A 20,517-nucleotide genomic window follows, 5' to 3' on the forward strand; every position below is an offset into this window, starting at 1 on the left:
ATGTTAAATCGCATGCCTATTGCCTGCAACGGCACTGTTTGAATTGGTGCGACGCCAACCTTGTGGCACCACACCGATTCGCAAAAGTAGTTTCTGCACTACTTTTGATGACTTCGGGGGAGATTTCATTAGACATCTGTGCAGGAACCCACACACAGATGTCTGTCAAATCGCCCCGAACTCGCACTGACATGCAGGTTTGAAACCGTCGGAGTTCAGCTGAACTCGCACAATATCAAACCTGCCCTCAGTGTGAAAGAGGGCCTAGTTTTCTATACAGTGGAGAGTAATTAGAACACCTGTCAGGTAATTATTGTTGTCTCTCTTTGTCTTGTTTACCTTTATGACCAAGAGTGAAAGCAAGTTCCAAAATTTGGGTTGTCCTCAGAACAGTAATATTGTGTCCAATAGAAACACTAGTCCTGGTGACAACCAGAGATTCTCTCACTTTGGATGGATTCTCTCTTACTGTTTCGGCTACAGGACAAGAAGTGAATAGAAATCTCCCCAATGGGACACAGATAACAAAAAAGAAAGGAAATCATGACAGAAACGGGAAAGAATGGTTTGCATTTAATGATCCAGCCCCCCCCCCCCAAAAAAAATTAAATAAATGTCTTCAGCTATATATACTGTAGCTGCTGACTTTTAATATTAGGACACTTAACTGTCCAGGGATCCAGCCATGTTGGCACCCAACCTGACTCTTCAATCGGCTTTGGGTGCAGGCGTCGGCATCTTCACTAAGGGAAACTGGCAGTGAAGTCTCCAGGCTTCACAGCCGGTTTCCTACAGTGCTTAGTCTTCTGGGACCTGTATGTGTCCCAGAAGGCAGTAAGGGGGGGGGGGGGGGCTGGACATATTAGTGGATCGCCGTGATGATCTTACCTGGGAGTGGGAGCAGGTACCTGTCAAAACCAGGTACCCACCCCCCCCCCCAAAAAAGTGCCAGATGTGGCAGTAGAGGAAGGGGGGAGGGTGAGAACGAGCGGAGCTTCCCCTTTTTGGTGGAGCTCAGCTTTAAGCTTCACAAATATTTGTATTTTAATGAGACTTAAACAATGAGATAAAAGCTGAGATACTTTGCCTTCTTCTTTTGATTGTAGCAGATCATTTGGAAATAAAGCAAAGATTCCTTCTTTCTAAAAGCATATATACTCAATGGGTTAGACAGGTTGTAAACTAGAGTAAGGCCTCTTTCACACGGGCGTTCCATATGTCCGTATAGCACCTGATCCGTTTGCGGGTGATATACGGACATAATGCATGTCAATGGGATTGCGGATGTCAGCGGATGACCATCCGCTGACATCCAATTTGCGTCCTTTCAGTTCTGTTCCGTTTTTTTGGAACGGAACAGAACCCTATATTTTCTTCCATTTAAAAAACGTAACAGACGCAAAATCGGATGTCAGCGGTGTCATCCGCTGACATCTGAAATCCCATAGACATACATTATGTCTGTATATCATCCGCAAACGGATGGGATGATATGTGGACATACGGACCGGATCACACAAATGTCATCCGTGTCCGTGAAAAAAAAAAGTGTGAAAGAGGCCTAAGAATGTAAAAAAAAAAAAAAAACAAACAACTTATCTTTTTTTATTTTTCTGCTATAACCACCTGCTGACCTTAACAACTGTGCCGTACTGCTCTGGTGTCCCAAAAAATTGTGCTTGAAAGCTGGTCGGGAACACAGGAAACTGTTGCCTACTGGGGATTCCTTTTTAAAATCCTGTACCTGTGCAGCAGTGACCCATTTTTTTTCTTTGCGACAAACTTATCAGAATTTCTGCAATAGTGCTGGGCAGATCACAGTCAAGGAGGAGAGTGGTAAGCATTCTATGTCAATACAAGAAGTATTTTAGGCTATTTCAAAGCTAAAATCAGTCAGAAATTATAACATGCGAAAGTACAAGACTATAAAGAGATACAAAGCGTGAGACTTCAATTGGTCTTTATAAATTCACCTCCAACAGTGGTAGAGTTTTTTATGAAAATACCGGGCAGAAAGGATTACAGAAAGGATGCTTTTTCAAGACAGATATGTCCCTGGAAACAGGACCAGTGCTTCCCAGTGCACTAACATTACTTTAGAATACTCAACTTGACTACAGGTACACTTTAAAAAAATGTGACATTAGAACACAATATTTTTGTGGACTTATGAAGTCAGCCCTCCTAGTTGTCGTTTGCTAAACTACTCAACCACTCCCACATTGCTACAACATAATAGCTAATCATTCTATAGTCAAAGATAAGAACTAGAAGGGCAAGATGATATTTTATTTTTGCTCTTTTTAAATAATTGTAACAAAAAGTTTTCAATGGTATAATAAACAGTTCAAAAACAAGCAAATTCAAGAAGTTCATTGTTGTGGCTTACATAGACTTTAAGTTATCTGCTGCAGAAAACATCAAAGTGATCAAACATCAACGTGAAGGCCAAAGTGATCATACATGGAAGTGAAGATCAAACTTATCAAGCATCGAAAAACAGGCCAAAGTGTTTAAACATTAAAGTGAAGACCAAAATGATCATACATGGAAGTGAAAATCAAACTGATCAAACATTGAAAAAAAGGCCAAAGTGATCAAACATCAAAGTGAAGACCACAGTGATTAAACATTGAAGTGATGACCAAGGTGCTGTTGCAACCACAGAAGAAACTATTTTTAGGCAGGAAGAGGACAGTGCTATGGAGGGGCAGAGGACACTACTGGAAGGGGGGACACTACTGTGTGTGGGGGCAGAGGAACGCTATTGTGGGGGTAATATGAAGTGGGAGGATATTACTGTAACACATATGTTCTTCATACCCTTTTTTTTATTGGAGTTATTTATTTCATTTTTTTAAAAGGCGTTGTAGCATGAACATCTTAATATTGCTGGATTCTTGCTTGTATGAACCAATGGGCCACAAACAGGTGGGTGCCAAAGGAATAGAAAATTATTTTAAGATGGTAACTAGACATACACAACCAAGCTCATTCAAATCTGTCTTTTGAATGGATACAGCTGTAGGTTGTTTGCCAGGGTATGAAGGTAGCATCTTTTTTTTTTTTTTTAAAACATTTTATTGAGGTAAAATGGTATGACATAACAAGTGAACATCATTTTTAAGCAGTACAAAGTGCATCAAAAGAAAAGCAAGGTAAACAGCAACAGTATGCACCGTGAATAAGGTTGAGTAAACAAACCACGACATAATCATACATTGAAGTACAGGAATGTACAAGATCATCACAAGTCAGGCAGTGTAGACCGGTCAGTAAAGTGAGGACAATCTTGGTCCCCATACTCTTGGTGCCGGGCAATGGGGATAACACTTAAACAAAAACAACAACAGAAGAAAAACCCATGGCGAAGGTAGCATCTTTTAACCAACCGCACTCTAATCCATGAGCAGATACAAATCATAAATGTCTAGGTATAAGTTAAGGTTAGTCAAAGTCATGATATAGAGCTTGGATGGCCAGATTGCTGAAATATCTTTCTTTCTTAACATCTTTCTTTCATTTTTGGGCAAGCTTTCATACTTTTGCCCTAAGCCCACCCCCCAAGTGCTAAAACTTCAATTTATCTTCAGAGATCAGTTGCCCAGATGGTTTCCACAGAAGTTGCAAAGCGTCCACAGACTTTATATATCAATACAATTCTTTTTGGCCAGATTAAGTGACAGGGATACCATGTCTAAGGATAGCCCAAATAAATAAAATACATTACAAAATCTAGGAGTCTTTTGGGGTATGCTAATATTAGAATTTATCCTTTAAAAGAGACTTCAAATAAATTTAACTTAATACGATTTTAAGCCATCTAGATATTATATGGCCAGGATATCTATGCGCTATCGTAGAGTTGATTTGTCTCAACAAACATATGCAATTTTAACAGCGTGCATTAATATAGAAAAGACTGCAGGAAAGGTAATGAGAACAATGACAATTTCCTGCTGTAATGTAACAGATGAGCACTCACCTTTCAGAAACAATGGATTGGCCTGTGTGTACTCTTTAAGCTTCACCTGACCCTGCTGTCTGCGGCTTTCAATATGATGTCTCACTCTGGAATCAACCGTGTCTCTCAGTAATGTACAGACTTCCTGAAAAGCACAATGATCACACAAATATGGCAAATAACATAGATAATAAAAATACAGATGTACAGATGTGCCTTTAAACACAATGTTTAGATGGCAACAATAGTTTTAAGCTCATGTCAGACTATCGATCCTGTCACTGCTAACAACTTACATAGTTACATAGTAGGTGAGGTTGAATAAAGTCAATAGTCCATCTAGTTCAACCTGTGTAGGTGTGTGTGGCCGTAATCATCCCTCATACCCCTGAATGTACTGATCCTTGAGATGTACGTCTAAGAGTCTTTTGAAAGCCACCATACTTCCCGCAGAAACCACCTCTTGTGGTAGAGAATTGTAGCCCTAACAGTAAAGAACCCCCCCCCCCCACGTTGCCTGAGGTTAAAATGCTTCTCCTCTAATCGCATTGTATGCCCTCGAGCATGCAATCCTTTCGACTGAATAGCTTTTTTTCTATGCTGAGATCACCATTAAGATATTTATAAATTGCTATCATGTCCCCTCTCAGGCATCTCTTCTCCAGGGAGAATAAATCAAGCGATTGCAGACGCTCTTCATAATTAAAGATCCTCCAATCCCCTAATTAGTTGCCCTTCTCTGGACTCTCTCCAGCTCCAACACATCCCGAGGACTGGCGACCAGAACTGGACAGAGAATACTCCAGATGTGGTCGGACCAGAGTTTTATAAAGTGGAAGGATTATAGTTTTATCTCTGGAATACATCCCTTTCTTTATGCATGCTAAAATTCTGCCGGCTTTGGCAGCTGCCTCTTGACATTGCATGCTATCCTCTACCAAGACTCCCAGATCTTTCTCCATTTTTGATTCCCCCAAAGGTTCCCCCCCTAAAGTGTATTGTGCTTTTATGTTTTTAGTCCCCAAGTGCAAAACCTTACACTTCTCCACATTAAACCTCATTTGCCATGTCGTTGCCCACTCTGTTATTTTGTCCAGGTCATTCTGTAGGATATCTGCTTCATGCTGTGAAGTTATTGCCCTGCCCAATTTTGTGTCATCTGCAAAAACTGATATAGAACTACTGATCCCGTCCTCAATGCTGTTTATGAATAAATTGAACAAGGTTGGTCCAAGGACTGAGCCTTAGGGGACCCCCCTTACCACCTGAGATCAGTCTGAGTATGTGCTATTACCACGCTTTGGACACGCCCTTTTACCCAGTTCCGTATCCAAGAGCAAACCTTGCGGTCAATGCCTGCAGACCGTATTTTATAAATCAAGCGCTTGTGGGGAACTGTATCAAACGCCTTAGCGAAATCCAGGTACACCACATCCACTGGTCTCCCCCTATCTAGCTCACAGCTCACCTCCTAGTAAAATGTTAAGAGATTGGTTTGACAAGAATGCCCATTTGTAAACCCGTGCTGATTACTGCTGATGATGTTGTTGTCTTTAGCAAATTCTACGATATAGTCCCTTATCATCCCCTCCAGAAGTTTACATACTATCGATGTCAGACTGACAGGCCTATAATTTCCCAGGACATGCCTCTGCCCTTTTTTGAATATCAGTATCACGTTAGCTTTCCTCCAATCCCCTGGTACATTTCCTGTCATAATACTGTCAGCAAAGATCAGGAACAGTGGTCTAGATATAATCTTACTGAGTTCCTTAAGTACTCTCAGAGGTACGCAATCCGGGCCTGGTGATTTATTTGTGTTAATTTTATCCAGCCTTTCACTGATTTCACCCTCTGATAGCCATAGCGGCAAGTCCTGTGTATTACTACTAACCATATAGTCATGGTCAGTGTACCCCTCCTTTTCCTGTGTAAAGACTGACGAGAAAAAAGCGTTCAGCACGGTTTCTTTTTCAGTGTCCTCTGTAACCATCCTCCCATTATCGTTAATTATGTGCGCAATATGCTCTGCCCTAGTTTTTTTGCTGTTGATATATTTAAAGAATTTCTTTGGGTTCTTTTTACTATCCTCCACTATTTGTCTCTCAAAGTTGATTTTAGCCATTTTGATTTTGTATTTACTTTTCTTATTTGCCTCCTTGTATTGCTCGAAAGCCGATACTGTGCCCTCTGATTTAGATTTCTTGAAGGCCATTTTTTTCCCCTAATAAGTTTTTTAACATTACGGTTTAGCCAGCCAGGTTTGGCTTTGTCTCTTCTAAATTTATTTCCCATAGGAATGCACTGCGAGATGCATTTGTTTATGTTCTTAAAGCGATCCCATTTTTCCGGCGTGGTCAGTGTTCCCAGGGTTTGGTCCCAGTTTACCCTTTCCATCATTGAGCACAATTTGGGAAAGTTTGCCCTTCTGAAGTTTAGGGTTCTTATGTTCCCCACTTGCCTTTTTATATTGTTATTTACGCTAAATGTGATCATCCTGTGATCGCTAGAGCCCAGGTTGTCCTGGACTCCTACCTCCGAGATTAGGTCTGGGTCATTAGTGATCAAGAGATCCAGGACTGCATTTTCTCTAGTAGGAGAATCCACCAACTGAGACATGTAGTTGTCCTGTAAGGTTTCCATGAATAGACGGGCCTTCTGTGAGTGTGTAGTCCCCTCTTCCCAGTTAATGTCGGGATAATTGAAGTCCCCCAATATGATGACTGATCCCAGTTTTGCCACTTTACCCAACAGTGATATAAATTCCAGCTCTACCTCCTCCCTTTGGTTGGGTGGCCTATAGCAAACCCCCACAATAACTGAAGGCCTGCAAAATCTCCCTCATGAACGAGCAGTGGCTGACAGACAAGCTCACTGGTTTGACCAGCAAGGGAGTGAGGCCATAGGCGCAGGTAGGTAGATTCTTTGCTCTTAAGATCGCTATTGTACCATGGGCCTTGCAGGATCGGTCAATACTTGTATCAGAAATCATTTACAATGAGACCACGCAAAAAGTTAGGAGTGTTAGCAATAACTCTTATTGACTAGCTTTAAGCCCAAGTCCAGCTTAGGCAAATAATTTTAGATCTATAATACTGATGGGGTAGACCAGGGGTCTCAAAACTTTCGAAAAAAAGGGCCAGTATACAGTCCTTTAGACTCTGTAGGGGCCGGACTGAGGCCAGTGGGAGTAGAAAATGTCCAGGTGTCAGTGGGAGAAAGCTATGCCTCATCGTTGGTGTCAGTGATAAGAATAGTGCCCCATCGTTACTGTCATTAGGAGGAATTGTGCCCTTTCATTGGTGTCAGTGGGAGGACAAATGTCCAATTGTTGGTGTCAGTGGAAGGAATAGTGCCCCACCATTGGTGCTAGTGGGAAATATTGTGCCCCATTGTTGGTGTCATTGGGAGGAATTGTGCCCCTTCATTGGTGTCATTGGAAGGATATATGCGCAATTGTTGGTGTCAATAGGAGGACACATGCCTTAATGTTGATGTCAGTGGATAGTGTCTCAAGGGCCAGATACAATTTTTTTATTTTTTCAGAATTGTCGCTTTTTTTATTTATAACGTAAAAAAATAAAAATCGCACAGTTGATCAAATACCACCAAAAGAAAGCTCTATTTGTGGGAAAAAAAGGACATACATTTTATTTGGGCACAGCGTCGCACGACCGCGCAATTGTCAGTTAAAATAACCCAGTGGCGTATCGCAAAAAAATGGCCTGGTCATTAAAGAAGTAAAACCTTCTATTTCAGAAGTGGTTAAAGAAGGCAGCTGCAGTAAATAATGACATCTGTAAATCCATTGATGGTCAACAATGTAAAGTGAAAATATTTGTAATGAAAACTAATTTAATTTGGGTGGTAAATTGGCCAAAACGAACAAAACAATACAAATTACTGGCAAATACTAGTACACCTGTGTAAAGCAATTCATTAAACCTACAAACCAGAACAAATTGCTTATCTCAGTTAAACTGACTGTTTAAAATGGATTATGAAGTCAGTGGTATTATCATCAATGTGTCAGCGTATAATGCTGCAGGGGGAAGACAGTCAAATCACCTGACAATTATTCCATCAAATCTATGACTTGATGTCTGGGCATCTATTGGATACTCTGACCCCTTTCCTACTTCCAATGTCTACTCCTAGGGAGATGCATTACTCTACAAAAGTGATAAAAAAACTGGATTTTTTAAAAACTTTTTGTGTATTTAAAAAAAAAAACGCACATATCAGTCTGTGGGGTTTTAGTGTCAATATAATTAACCACTTCAGCATTTCTGCCTTCATTGTCTTTAGAATTAAAAGTGTACCTTATAGCTTGTATTGTCAGTTACAGGTACACTCTGTGCACCTTGTAGGGTAAATGTGCTAATCAGGAAAATAGACTTTGCATAGGATTGTGGACAGAAAACAGGACACAAAGTACAGACCATTAAAAACATACAGTACCTGATAAATGCACTTTACTAAAAAGGTAAACTCCTTGCCTTAGATAATTTCCAGCTTTCAGTGAAGTTTAAATTGATTGTAAAGTCTCGTTTTTTTTCTAATAAAATAACAAACATGTTATACTTACCTCCTCTGTGCAGTTGGTTTTGCACAGGGCAACCTGGATCCTCCTCCTCTTGGGTCCCTCTTCAGCTCTTCTGGCCCCTCCCTCCTGTTGAGTGCCCCCACAGCAAGCAACTTGCTTTGGGGGCACCCAAGCTGAGCTGCAGCTCCGTGTATCCATTCAGACACGAAGCTGCTGTTCAGCCCCACCACCTCTCTCTCTCATAATTGGCTGAGTTTGGTTGACATCAGCGGGAGCAAATGGCGCCGCTGCTATGTCTCAGTCAATCAGGAGAGAGAGTCCCGGACAGCTGGGACACTTGTCGACTTCACTGGATAGAGAGGGGGCTCAGGTAAGTATTAGGGGGCTGATGGGAGCTTCTGCACACAGAATGTTTTTTATCTTAATGCAAAGCATGCATTAATACCTTCTGGCTTTACAGCCACTTTAAAGCTTCATGCACACTAGATTTTTTTTAAGCTCCTAGAAGCTGTTATTAGCATTTGTTTTTCTGCTCCTAGAAGCTAAATAGTGTTATCCTAGGGCGCCTTTTACACAGGCTTTCCGATCCGGTCAGGAACCTGATCAGATGCTTCATGCACCTCTATATTGCAGCGGATGTCATCGTTGTCACCCGATGCTATCCGATCCTGTCTGTGAAATCCGGACGGATGGAAACCCTATTTTCCATCCATCTGGAGGATCGGATAGGATCGGATGAAAACAGATAGGCGGTTCGTTTTCATCCAATCTCCCATAGAGGAGAGTGGGGATCTGACAAAGTAAGTGGAGACGGACCTGTCATCTGCCTGTTCAGTGGGGATCAGCGGATCAATCCCCTCTGAACAAAACAGAGTCTGCTGGGCGGAAAGCCCATGTGATAGAACCCTTGGTGTTCATGCACACTACTTTAGGCTATTAGCAATATTAGAGCTTCAGCATCCAGCAGAAAAAAAGCTGAATGCTCCTAAATGCTACAAAAAGTCTCCTAACAACTTTTTTTGAGCTTTTTTTTTTTTCTTTATGTACTGCAAAAATGCTAACGCTTCTAAATGCAGCTACTAAAATGCTACTATAAGCGGGCACAAAAATGCTATTATCAGCATTTTTCATCATCATGTGCATGGAGCATAAAGTTGGAGTTGGTCCAAGCGAACTATTACTTTTACTAACAGTTGCAGCAGCTGTGCATGCTGTATAAACTGTGTGCATACCTTCATACAGTATGCAGTGTTGTGTTCCGGCAGTAGGATAAGAACTTCCATTCCCACTTCCAAAATAAAATCATGTCAAGCTGAATGCTGTTCAGCCATTCACAGGGAATCGAAGATCGTGACGTCATCCATCCACCTCTTTGCCTCGCCCAATAAGAGGTAGCTTTGTATTCACACATAGCACCACTGTCAGCGTTAAATGGATTGTCTCAACCCACTGACTGATACTTTTGCTGAACAGCTTGGTCTGTTAAAGAGGAACTCCAAGAGTTTGTAGAAAGATTAAAAGTCAGCAGCTACAAACACTGTAGCTGCTGACCTTTAATAAACAGGCACTCACCAGCCCAGGGATCCAGCACTGTCATCTCCGCCAGTTTTCCGGTCCCTGGAGCTGCCATCTTGAGAAAGGGTACCCGGCTATGACTTCCTGCTGTCTCACAGCTGGCTCACTACTGTGCATAGGCGTGCCGCAGTTTCCTGTGACCTGGATGTTGTGGGCAGGGAGGAAGGTGCCGGGCTTCCGCTCTGCTTATAGAGTGGAAACAGGAGCGGGTACCTGCCAGAAATAGGTACTCGCTCCAGGAAAAAAATAGGATAAAGAGTGGAACTTCCAATTTTAAGTGAAGTTTCGCTTTAAAGGAAGTTGAAAAAAAAACAGACTTACTGGCCAAATCAACAAGTAAAAATAAAACTAAAGCCTAAAATAAAAAATAATGCAGCCACCACATCTAAGAATGTGTAAGCTGCAATATATCTTTTTATCTTTTTTTTCTTTTTGTTTTACACAGCAGCAAACTGCAACCCACACTGTGTATTGTGTTGCAAGGTAGCACAGATGTTTTGTGCATGGACGCCTTTTAAAATGAACGGCAATGCACACAAATAATGCATTGCAGTGCTGTTTGTGAGGGGTTACTCAATAGTTGTATGGCATATGACCAACAAAACCTTAAAGATTTTTATTATAAATAAGGGGTGATTTTAATAACTTGCAACAGAGATCTAATCACTTGTTGCCAGTCACCTCCATAGCATAGAAGTAAAATCAATGTGCTGCCGAGGGGACGACCATCCACAAGTAGTTAATCCCTCAGCAGCAAGAATTTTAAACGCTCCGTATAGCCTAAAGCTGAAAGTTTATTGAAGGAAAATACAGGTCAGGGTATATACTACTATCCCCAACTAGATTTTTTTCTTCACCAGTTCCTTCACCTAATATTTCATTTACTCTTTTGAACGTATAAATAATGCAGGTTATAAAAAATTTTATCACTATACAAATGAACTGCATTTAAAATGGGTTGATGCTACATTTAAATGAACATTAAATTAAAAACTTATTTCTGCTTCAATGACATCTTAGTTAAAAAAGCATGGGGCACAGCAGTGATAGAAAAATAACGTATTTATGACAAAGACCAGAATAAAAACTTAACTAAAAGAAAAGTCATTAACTGAAGGGAAACAGAACACATGTCTAATAGTCCCCTAGGAGCTGTTAAAGGTTAGTTATAATTCACAGTAGTCTCAACGTAACAATGAAAATAAGATCTGAGCAAATCAGGCCAGTCCAATTCCTTCCCTGCAGCTAGAAGCTTTTGAAGTAAGAATGGTTTTGTTGTACCTCCTTCTCATGGTCAGAAAACCAGCTGGTGTCTTTACTGGTGCCTTGAGGCAAAACATGAAGATCCACCAGAACAGCAAAGTTCCCACACTGCAAGACAAAGGATGAAATCTTTAGGATGTTGTAAGGCGCATGTACAGCACACACACACACAAAAAAAGAAGCCACCATCTACAATCTCCTCAAGCTTCCACCTCAAAAGGAGCACATCAAATTACTTGACCCACTGCTGGAAGCAGCAAATCATTTGTTTAGTGGCCGTTAACAAACTGGCTCCGAATTTTCAATTAAAGCCATAAAATTAAAAGGCAGTGGAAAATTAATAAAGCTGCCATAGCACATCTAGGTCTACATTTGCTATGTTACATTTAAAATGATTAACAAAGAAATAGCTACTTCAAATAATAAAATAAACAATGAGCTTGGGAAACAACAGATTAACAATTCTATTTTTTCATTTGTAAAACAGGCATTTAGCACTTATTTTTCTTGGCCTTCCTAAACTAACGTTATACTAAACACACACTGCTTAATTTACATTATCCCTTCTCTTTCTGTATGTGGATTATGGCACTGTAATTATTTTAATAAAAATCGAAGTATCTTTTTCCTAATTAATATACAGCTGTTACACTTCCCAGCCTGTCTACAGGGAAATATAAGCAGGAGGAGCTTCTAGTCCCCTGCTGCTGGTAGCATGTTCAAAATAAAAAATACAGCCTTTGGAATACAGAGAAAAAATAATTATTAATATCAATAAACAGTTTTAAATTGTCATACAAATATATATTTGATAAAATCCTAATAAAAACTTTTTTTTTTTAAAGGATCTGTTTACCATTATCAACCAGATCTCAGATACCCAAATAACACCCTCACATGAATTAGCTATTTTAAATTTAAATATCATCCCACCAAACGAGAGAAAAGTAGTGACGCGCCTCTTATTAGCGGCCAGACTATCTATAACGAGAGTATGGAAAGAACAAACACCCCCAAAAATAATAGACGTGATTACCTTGAGCCAGACACACTGCACTTATGAAATGCTACTGACTAAAGACTGGATAACCCACATACGAGAAAACAAAAAATGGGCCAAATTGACTGAGTGGTTTGACAACTTCACTAAATAAACCCCCCGAATCGGATTGGTTTACGATTTGGTAAACATTGTATAGTGTTACAAACTGGATCGTTTTTTTTTACTCATGTAAGCACCTCTATACCTATGTTATTGTGAAAATCCTAATATAGACTTATTGAAAACAACTATATATTTGAAACAAAATCTTTATTACTTTATAGCAATAACACAGTGTGGGCAGATTTCTGCCAGTCACAGGCTGTGTCATGCCCCTCCAGCCTGTGTTCTGCCAGTCACGCTCCCCCAAGCTGTCTCTTTGAATAAGAGGGAGGTGAAGCCTCCATTACCCTACATATAATATCCCACCCCCATTGTGTTTAGCTGGTTAGTGTGCATGGAGGAGAAGCAAGGGAGGGAGTGGGCTGTCATTTACCACTGTGTATCACACTTGTATAAAGTACTCGAAACCCATATTTGAGTAAAAGTACAAGTGCTCGATCAAAAAGTGACTTGAGTAGAAGTGGAAGTGCTCGATCAAAAAGTGACTTGAGTAGAAGTACTAAAGTATTCAACATTTTTGTACTTAAGTATTGCAAGTAGTTAGAACATCATATTGTTTTTTATTATTTCAAATGATTAACCTAAAGGACAATCACAATTCCTTTGGCTGTAACTTTTTGTAAACAAAAACAGATAAAGTATGTCCCTCCTTTTCCCCTTTAAAGCATCCCTCCTTCTCTTCCCTGCATGTTTTTTTTTTCTCCACCACGTATTGGTGCGCAAAATTATATATAAACCAATATGATATACAACAATATATTCCAATAATGAAATAAAGGAAGAGTGTATGAAATCAAAGTCAATAAAAAGTCCATATATATATATATATATAATGCCATAATACCATATATATGTGACAAAACTAGATGAATATATTTTCAAAGGTGCAGGAATCAAACAGGTGCTATTCCAAATAATAGGTACAGACTCCCACCACCTTGTGGATTTCCCCCTTACCCGGCGGATGAATGTAAGTGCAAAATAATATCCAAAAAGACTCTTCCAGTGAAACAAAACTGCAAAACCTGTGCTCTCAACTTCCAGTGAAAAAAGCAAAATCAGCCTCTTACCAGAAAAGGTCTATGTACGCTTGTGACTCTCCTTGGTTGGGGGAGGTTCTCTTTCCCCTTAACAGCAGATATGTAGACCATTTTATTTATACATACAGTAGCATTTATTTTCGTATGCGCTGATTTACACATGACATTATACACATTTTTTTGAACTTCATGAAGCCTGCCATCTACTGTTCTGGCAGTGGTAATTTTTATAATTGTAACAAGTAACTATGCAGCACAAAAAAAAAATATTGGAGTAGAAGTATTGAAATCATCGAAAAAATGTAGTGAAGTAAAAGTGGAAGTAGGAGAAAAAAATTCTACTCCAGGAAAGTACAGATACCGCCTTTCGGTACTTAAGTACAGTAGTGAAGTAGTTCTACTTAGTTACCATACATCTCTGCTGTGTATAAATTCACATGTGTGACTCTATAGTCACATGGGCTGCTCAGATGTGATAGGGAAGAAATGCTCAGTATAGAAACTCACTGATAACTGAGCATGTGCAGAGTTGCCACCACAGCTGCAAAATCCCTAGCTGTATTGGGTACATGAACAGAAGGGGGAGATAGAGAGCAGCAGGATCAACCAGTTTTTATGCAGAATATAGAAAATGAATCTCATAGTGACTGAGTGAGTATGAACAGCATGTAATACAGCATTTATAGATGTTTTTTTTATGATGTGGGTTTAGTGACATTTTAAGACTTCTTAAAAATGCAAATGTGATTTAAATACACAATTCAAAATATTATACAGTCCACATGCGCAATTGCACAACTCATATGTAATGAAACGTTATTTACATAACTCTTAAAGTGCTTTGTGCATATCATTAAACAAAATGATGAATAAATACTTCCAAATTCATAATGTATACAGCAAACCAGGGCCAAAAAAATAAAGTCCACCCAAACTCATATAGTGGGGGGAAAACTGATGCCGTGAACTTAATATTATATCAGCACCTCCTTGTGTGTCATCAACCTCCACCAATGCAAGCCGCTTACAAGGAGGTGCTGATATAATATTAAGTTCATGACGTTGGTTTGCTCCCTTCTATATGAATTAGGATGGACTTTTATTTCTGATTTGATGTATGCTTTATGAATTTGGATAGATTTATGATACGTACAAATAACTTTAAGAATTATGTAAATAATATTTCATTATGTATGAATTGGGCAATTGCACATGAACACTGTCTATAGCAGTGATGGCGAAGCTTGGCATCCCAGATGTTTTGGAACTACATTTCCCATGATGCTCCTGTACTCTGCAGTGTAGTTGAACATCATAGGAAATGTAGTTCCAAAACATCTGGGGTGCCAAGGTTCACCATCACTGGTCTATAGGTTTGCCACCTCATCCCTTTAACACTAAAAAAAATATTTACACAGGTTCTGGGGCTAATTTAATGCTGAGAAGGCACAAAGTGAGTTTAGTTATCACCTTAATCAGCCAGAGAACCTGGGTAATTATTACGTCTTGGGATTTAAAAGGATGAGGCGGCAACCCTAACTTTAGATTATATTTTTGGGCATATCGTGTATTCAGATAGATTGAGTTGCAGCAGTCTTATTGGTGACTGTGACAGGAAACACATATTTTTCTGCTTTATACTTAATGGTTGTTGTCTTAAGTGCCATAAAGAACATTTCCTTTTGAAAGATTCTGCTGAATCAAGGCCATACGCCCTCTTTCAGAATACCGAAAATAAATATTTCTAGGGTACAGGTCAAGATAATAAGGACATAAAGCATGGCAGTCACCTGCCCTGCTCCCAGCATGTGATTATCTGCAGGTAGGTCCAGATCAAATTAATAAAACCCACCTGAGGTTGTGTTCATCTATTACAGTTAGTAGTGGGCATGTCTCCTAGCTGTATCTGCCAGTCATGTAGAAAAAAGACACCAACACAGCTGACAGGTCTAAAATGATGGATACCCATCAATCATGTAGTCTTGTTACATGTAATTAACTAATGTGAGATATTTTTTGGTATGTGCATCTGCATTTTACCAAAAGAATGTGACCACTGAAATAAACTGACAAACTGTTCAGCTTAACTTATGAGCCTTCATTCGCTGATGTATAGCTGATGGTAATGTATCTGTTTCACATGGGAAACATGTTAGTTCCCCAAAGTGTTTTTGTCAAGAATGACACCGCAGGACTTTTTATGGAGGAACTAGTTTGTTTTTTTTTCTTTTCTGTTACAGCATTTCATATTGCTAATAAAATAGTTTGAGATAGAATGTATTTTGGAGCATGCAAGCCTGTTCATACACGCTGAGCTAAAGTCCAGGTTGCAACAAACAAGATAAAAATTGTGCGCGGTCCATCACGGAATAACAAACCTCTGAAATGCTTTCTGACGTTAGTATGCCACATGTGGAATCTCAACATTTTAAATGACATTTAGTGTGGCATGGACCTGACACCGGTGCAGTAACCCTTTTTTGTTTAACCACTTTAGCTCTGGAAGATTTACTCCCCTTCATGACCAGGCCATTTTTTGCAATACGGCACTCAGTTATTTTAACTGACTATTGCACGGTTGTGCAACACTGTATCCATAATGAAATATTTGGCATTGTTTTCCCCACAAATAGAGCTTTCTTTTGGTGGTATTTAATAAACACTGCGTTTTCCATTTTTTGTGCTATAAACAAAAAAGCGACTGACAATTTAGAAAAAATATAAAACATAATAAAAAATATCCAATAAAAAATGTAAAATATCGAATTTCTTCATCAATTTAGGCCAATATATATTCTGCTACATATTTTTGTTAAAAAAAAATCCCAATAAGCGTATATTGATTGGTTTGCGGAAAAGTTATAGCGGACAGCACACCTTTCTTTAGTTTACATTTCTGGACATATCCTGTATAGATAGAGTGGGTTGCAGCAGTCTCATATACTAATGAGCTAATTGGAAACTCATGCAATCAATAGGAGAGGGGACATTTTCACACTATATATTTTGTGTTGCTGTTGTACATATTTGTTGTGAACAAGGCCGTCATGGCTGAAACGTGTTAACATCTGCTGTACCTTATATATCTTTTAAGGAGTATCAATAAATTCGGAGATATTTAGGAGCATGTATGGTTTTGCGGATTATCTTCTACTACACTGAACAAAATGATAAAACGCAACACTTTTGATTTTGCCCCCAGTTTTCATGAGCTGAACTCAAAGATCTACAACTTTTTCTATGTAAACAAAAGGCCTATTTCTCTCAAATATTAATCACAAATCTGGCTAAATCTGTGTTAGTGAGTAGGGATGATCGAACTTTTGAAAAGTTCGGTTCGGCCAGAACATCCGAACTTCCCGAAAGTTTGGCCCGGATTTCAGAACCCCATTGAAATCAATGGGACCCGAACTTCGGTAATCGAAAAACACCATTTTTAAGCCCTAAAACCCAATAAATGCCCCTAAAAAGTGCCTAGGGTTCTGGGGTTCTGGGTCATGCCCAATTAACTATTAATCAAACAAAAAAAGTTCTTAAAAATTGTCATTTTTGATAAAAAAGCCAATTATTGAAAAAAAAAAAAAAGAGATTTTTTGATTTTGACTTTGGATTTAGTATCTGGGGGGGGGGGGGGGGTCTAAAAAGTTTACATGTGAAGTTTCAGCTCTGTAGCATGTCCGGAACCATGAAAAAAAAAAAAAGATAGTTTTTCATTAGAACAGGGATGTGGGACCCTCCTTTAACACCTATATGATCTTTTTTTCTGGTTCTGGACATGCTACAGAGCTGAAACTTCACAGGTACACCTTTTAGACCCCCCAGACACAAAATCACACAAAAAAAGTTCTTAAAAATTGTCATTTTTGATAAAAAAGCCAATTATTGAAAAATTAAAAAAAAAAAAAAGAGATTTTTTGATTTTTACTTTGGATTTAGTATCTGGGGGGTCTAAAAAGTGTAAATGTGAAGTTTCAGCTCTGTAGCATGTCCAGAACCATAAAAAAAAAGATTGTTTGTATTAGAAAACTTTCAGATCACCAATATGGCTTCTCGGTTTCCACACCTTGCCGGTTTAATAGAAGGCATTTTTTTGGGTTCTTTGCAGTCAGGAAAAACATCTGAACTTGTGTATAGTGGTACTGTGCACAAGTTCTGATGTTTTGCCTGCCTCCAAAAACCCCCAAAAAATGCCAGCAATAACACACCTGGGCATTTTTTTTTGACGCTAGCGTTTTTTTTGGCATTTTTTGGGGTTCTTTTGAGGCAGGCAAAACATCTGAACTTGTGTATAGTGGTATATATACACACATAATTATATGTATATAGACACCTAGCCATATATAGGTGTGATAGTAGCAGAAATATATTACTGTAAATGATTTCATTAGCGCAAGCATTTATTTCTGCTACTATCACACCTATATATGTCTAGGGGTATATACAGACATATATGTGTATATATAACCCCTATACACATGTTCAGATGTCATGTCTGACATCAAACATGTCCTCAAAAAAGCACTGGCAGTGGCAGCCCCTGCAGCATAAAAAGGCAGGCAAAACATCAGAACTTGTGCACAGTACCACTATACACAAGTTTAGATGTTTTTCCTGACTGCAAAGAACCCAAAAAAATGCCTTCTATTAAACCGGCAAGGTGTGGAACCCGAGAAGCCATATTGGTGATCTGAAAGTTTTCTAATACAAACGATCTTTTTTTTTATGGTTCTGGACATGCTACAGAGCTGAAACTTCACATGTACACCTTTTAGACCCTTTTTTTTTTTTTTTAATTTTTTCAATAATTGGCTTTTTTATCAAAAATGACAATTTTTAAGAACTTTTTTTGTGTGATTTTGTGTCTGGGGGTCTAAAAGGTGTACCTGTGAAGTTTCAGCTCTGTAGCATGTCCAGAACCAGAAAAAAAAAAAGGATTGTATGTATTAGAAAACTTTCAGCTCAGGGGGTTAGCTTCTCTCCTCGGTTTTCACACCTTGCCGGTTTCAAAGCAGGCATTTTTTTGGGTTCTTTGCAGTCAGGAAAAACATCTGAACTTGTGTATAGTGGTACTGTGCACAAGTTCAGATGTTTTGCCTGCCTCCAAAACCCCCAAAAAAATGCCAGCAAAAACACACCTGGGCATTTTTTTGGGTTCTTTTGAGGCAGGCAAAACATCTGAACTTGTGTATAGAAAACTTTCAGCTCAGGGGGTTAGCTTCTCTCCTCGGTTTTCACACCTTGCCGGTTTCAAAGCAGGCATTTTTTTGGGTTCTTTGCAGTCAGGAAAAACATCTGAACTTGTGTATAGTGGTACTGTGCACAAGTTCAGATGTTTTGCCTGCCTCCAAAACCCCCAAAAAAATGCCAGCAAAAACACACCTGGGCATTTTTTTGGGTTCTTTTGAGGCAGGCAAAACATCTGAACTTGTGTATAGTGGTATATATACACACATAATGATATGTATATAGACACCTAGCCATATATAGGTGTGATAGTAGCAGAAATATATTACTGTAAATGATTTCATTAGCGCAAGCATATATTTCTGCTACTATCACACCTATATATGTCTAGGTGTTTATATAAATATATGGATGTGTGTATATACACCACTATACACAAGTTCAGATGTTTTGCCTGCCTCCAAAACCCCCCCAAAAATGCCAGCAAAAACACACCTGGGCATTTTTTTTTTGACGCTAGCGTTTTTTTGGCATTTTTTTGGGTTCTTTTGAGGCAGGCAAAACATCTGAACTTGTGTATAGTGGTATATATACACACATAATTATATGTATATAGACACCTAGCCATATATAGGTGTGATAGTAGCAGAAATATATTACTGTAAATGATTTCATTAGCACAAGCATTTATTTCTGCTACTATCACACCTATATATGTCTAGGGGTATATACAGACATATATGTGTATATAGAACCCCTATACACATGTTCAGATGTCATGTCTGACATCAAACATGTCCTCAAAAAAGCACTGGCAGTGGCAGCCCCTGCAGCATAAAAATTGCTTGGCTGGTGAGAAGCCATATGGGTGTGCCGAAGCAATTCAGAGAAATTATCATTTCTCTATAGAGGTCACCCTGCTATGGAAGGGTTTTGTCACCCTGCCATAGCAGTCACTGCCAGTTAACCCTACACTACACTACGGTCCCCTTACACTTAATACTTTCCCTACAGAAACTAAATTTTTGAAGCTAACTTAAGTGTAAAGGAGCACTCTAACTACACTAGATATCCCTTTCCTCACACTAATAAATAGCTAAATGACACTTTTAAAGTAAAATTAACAGAACTGCTTCCACTCTCTTCCATGTCCAGTATAACAATGCTAGGAATATGGCGGGGGCGATCTTATATACTGGGGGGCATATTCACTAATGATTGGTCTAGGGACCCCCTAGTCACTCCAATCACATTCCTAGCATTCTCCTGCCCCCTCAATTGGCTTTTGCTAATGGTTCTGGTCCAATCACGGGCTTTTAAAGCCCATTTCCTGAAGCATTGCATTTTGGGCGGTTCTGGTTGCCGAATTCCAAACTTTTTGGGCAAAAAGTTATAAATTCGGCCGAACCTCGAACACCCAATGTTCGAGCCGAACCGATGGTCGACCCGAACCGTTCGATCATCCCTATTAGTGAGCACTTCTCCTTTGCCGAGATAATCCATCCACCTCAAGCTGAAAACATCCCAGTTCATGCATGGCCAGCATACTCACCAGACATGTCACCCATTGAGCATGTTTGGGATGCTCTCGACAGCGTGTTCCAGGTCCTGCCAATATCCAGCAACTTCTCACAGCCATTGAAGAGGAGTGGACCAACATTCCACAGGGCGCAATCAACAACCTGATCAACTCTATGCGAAGGAGATGTGTTTCACTGCATGAGGCAAATGGTGGTCACACCAGATACAGACTGGTTTTCGGACCCCCCAATACAGTAAA

At 39.4% G+C, this 20,517-nt stretch overlaps 1 protein-coding gene across 2 annotated transcripts in view; it reads right to left on the reverse strand.

The window, feature by feature from the left end:
- The window catches only part of SLX4IP (SLX4 interacting protein), a 299,228-nt gene that overhangs the window by 155,050 nt on the left and 123,661 nt on the right, over positions 1-20,517 (reverse strand). For both annotated transcript variants that reach the window (XM_082252615.1, XM_082252616.1), the window contains 2 exons: positions 11,367-11,456; positions 3,986-4,109 (listed from right to left, as the gene is read on the reverse strand). In XM_082252615.1, the coding sequence (XP_082108741.1) occupies positions 3,986-4,109; positions 11,367-11,456 (214 nt within the window). The remainder of the gene's footprint in view (positions 1-3,985; positions 4,110-11,366; positions 11,457-20,517) is intronic.

The sequence above is a fragment of the Pelophylax lessonae genome (genome assembly GCF_965119305.1).
Source record: "Pelophylax lessonae genome assembly, chromosome: 3".
Classification (NCBI taxonomy): Eukaryota; Metazoa; Chordata; class Amphibia; order Anura; family Ranidae; genus Pelophylax; species Pelophylax lessonae.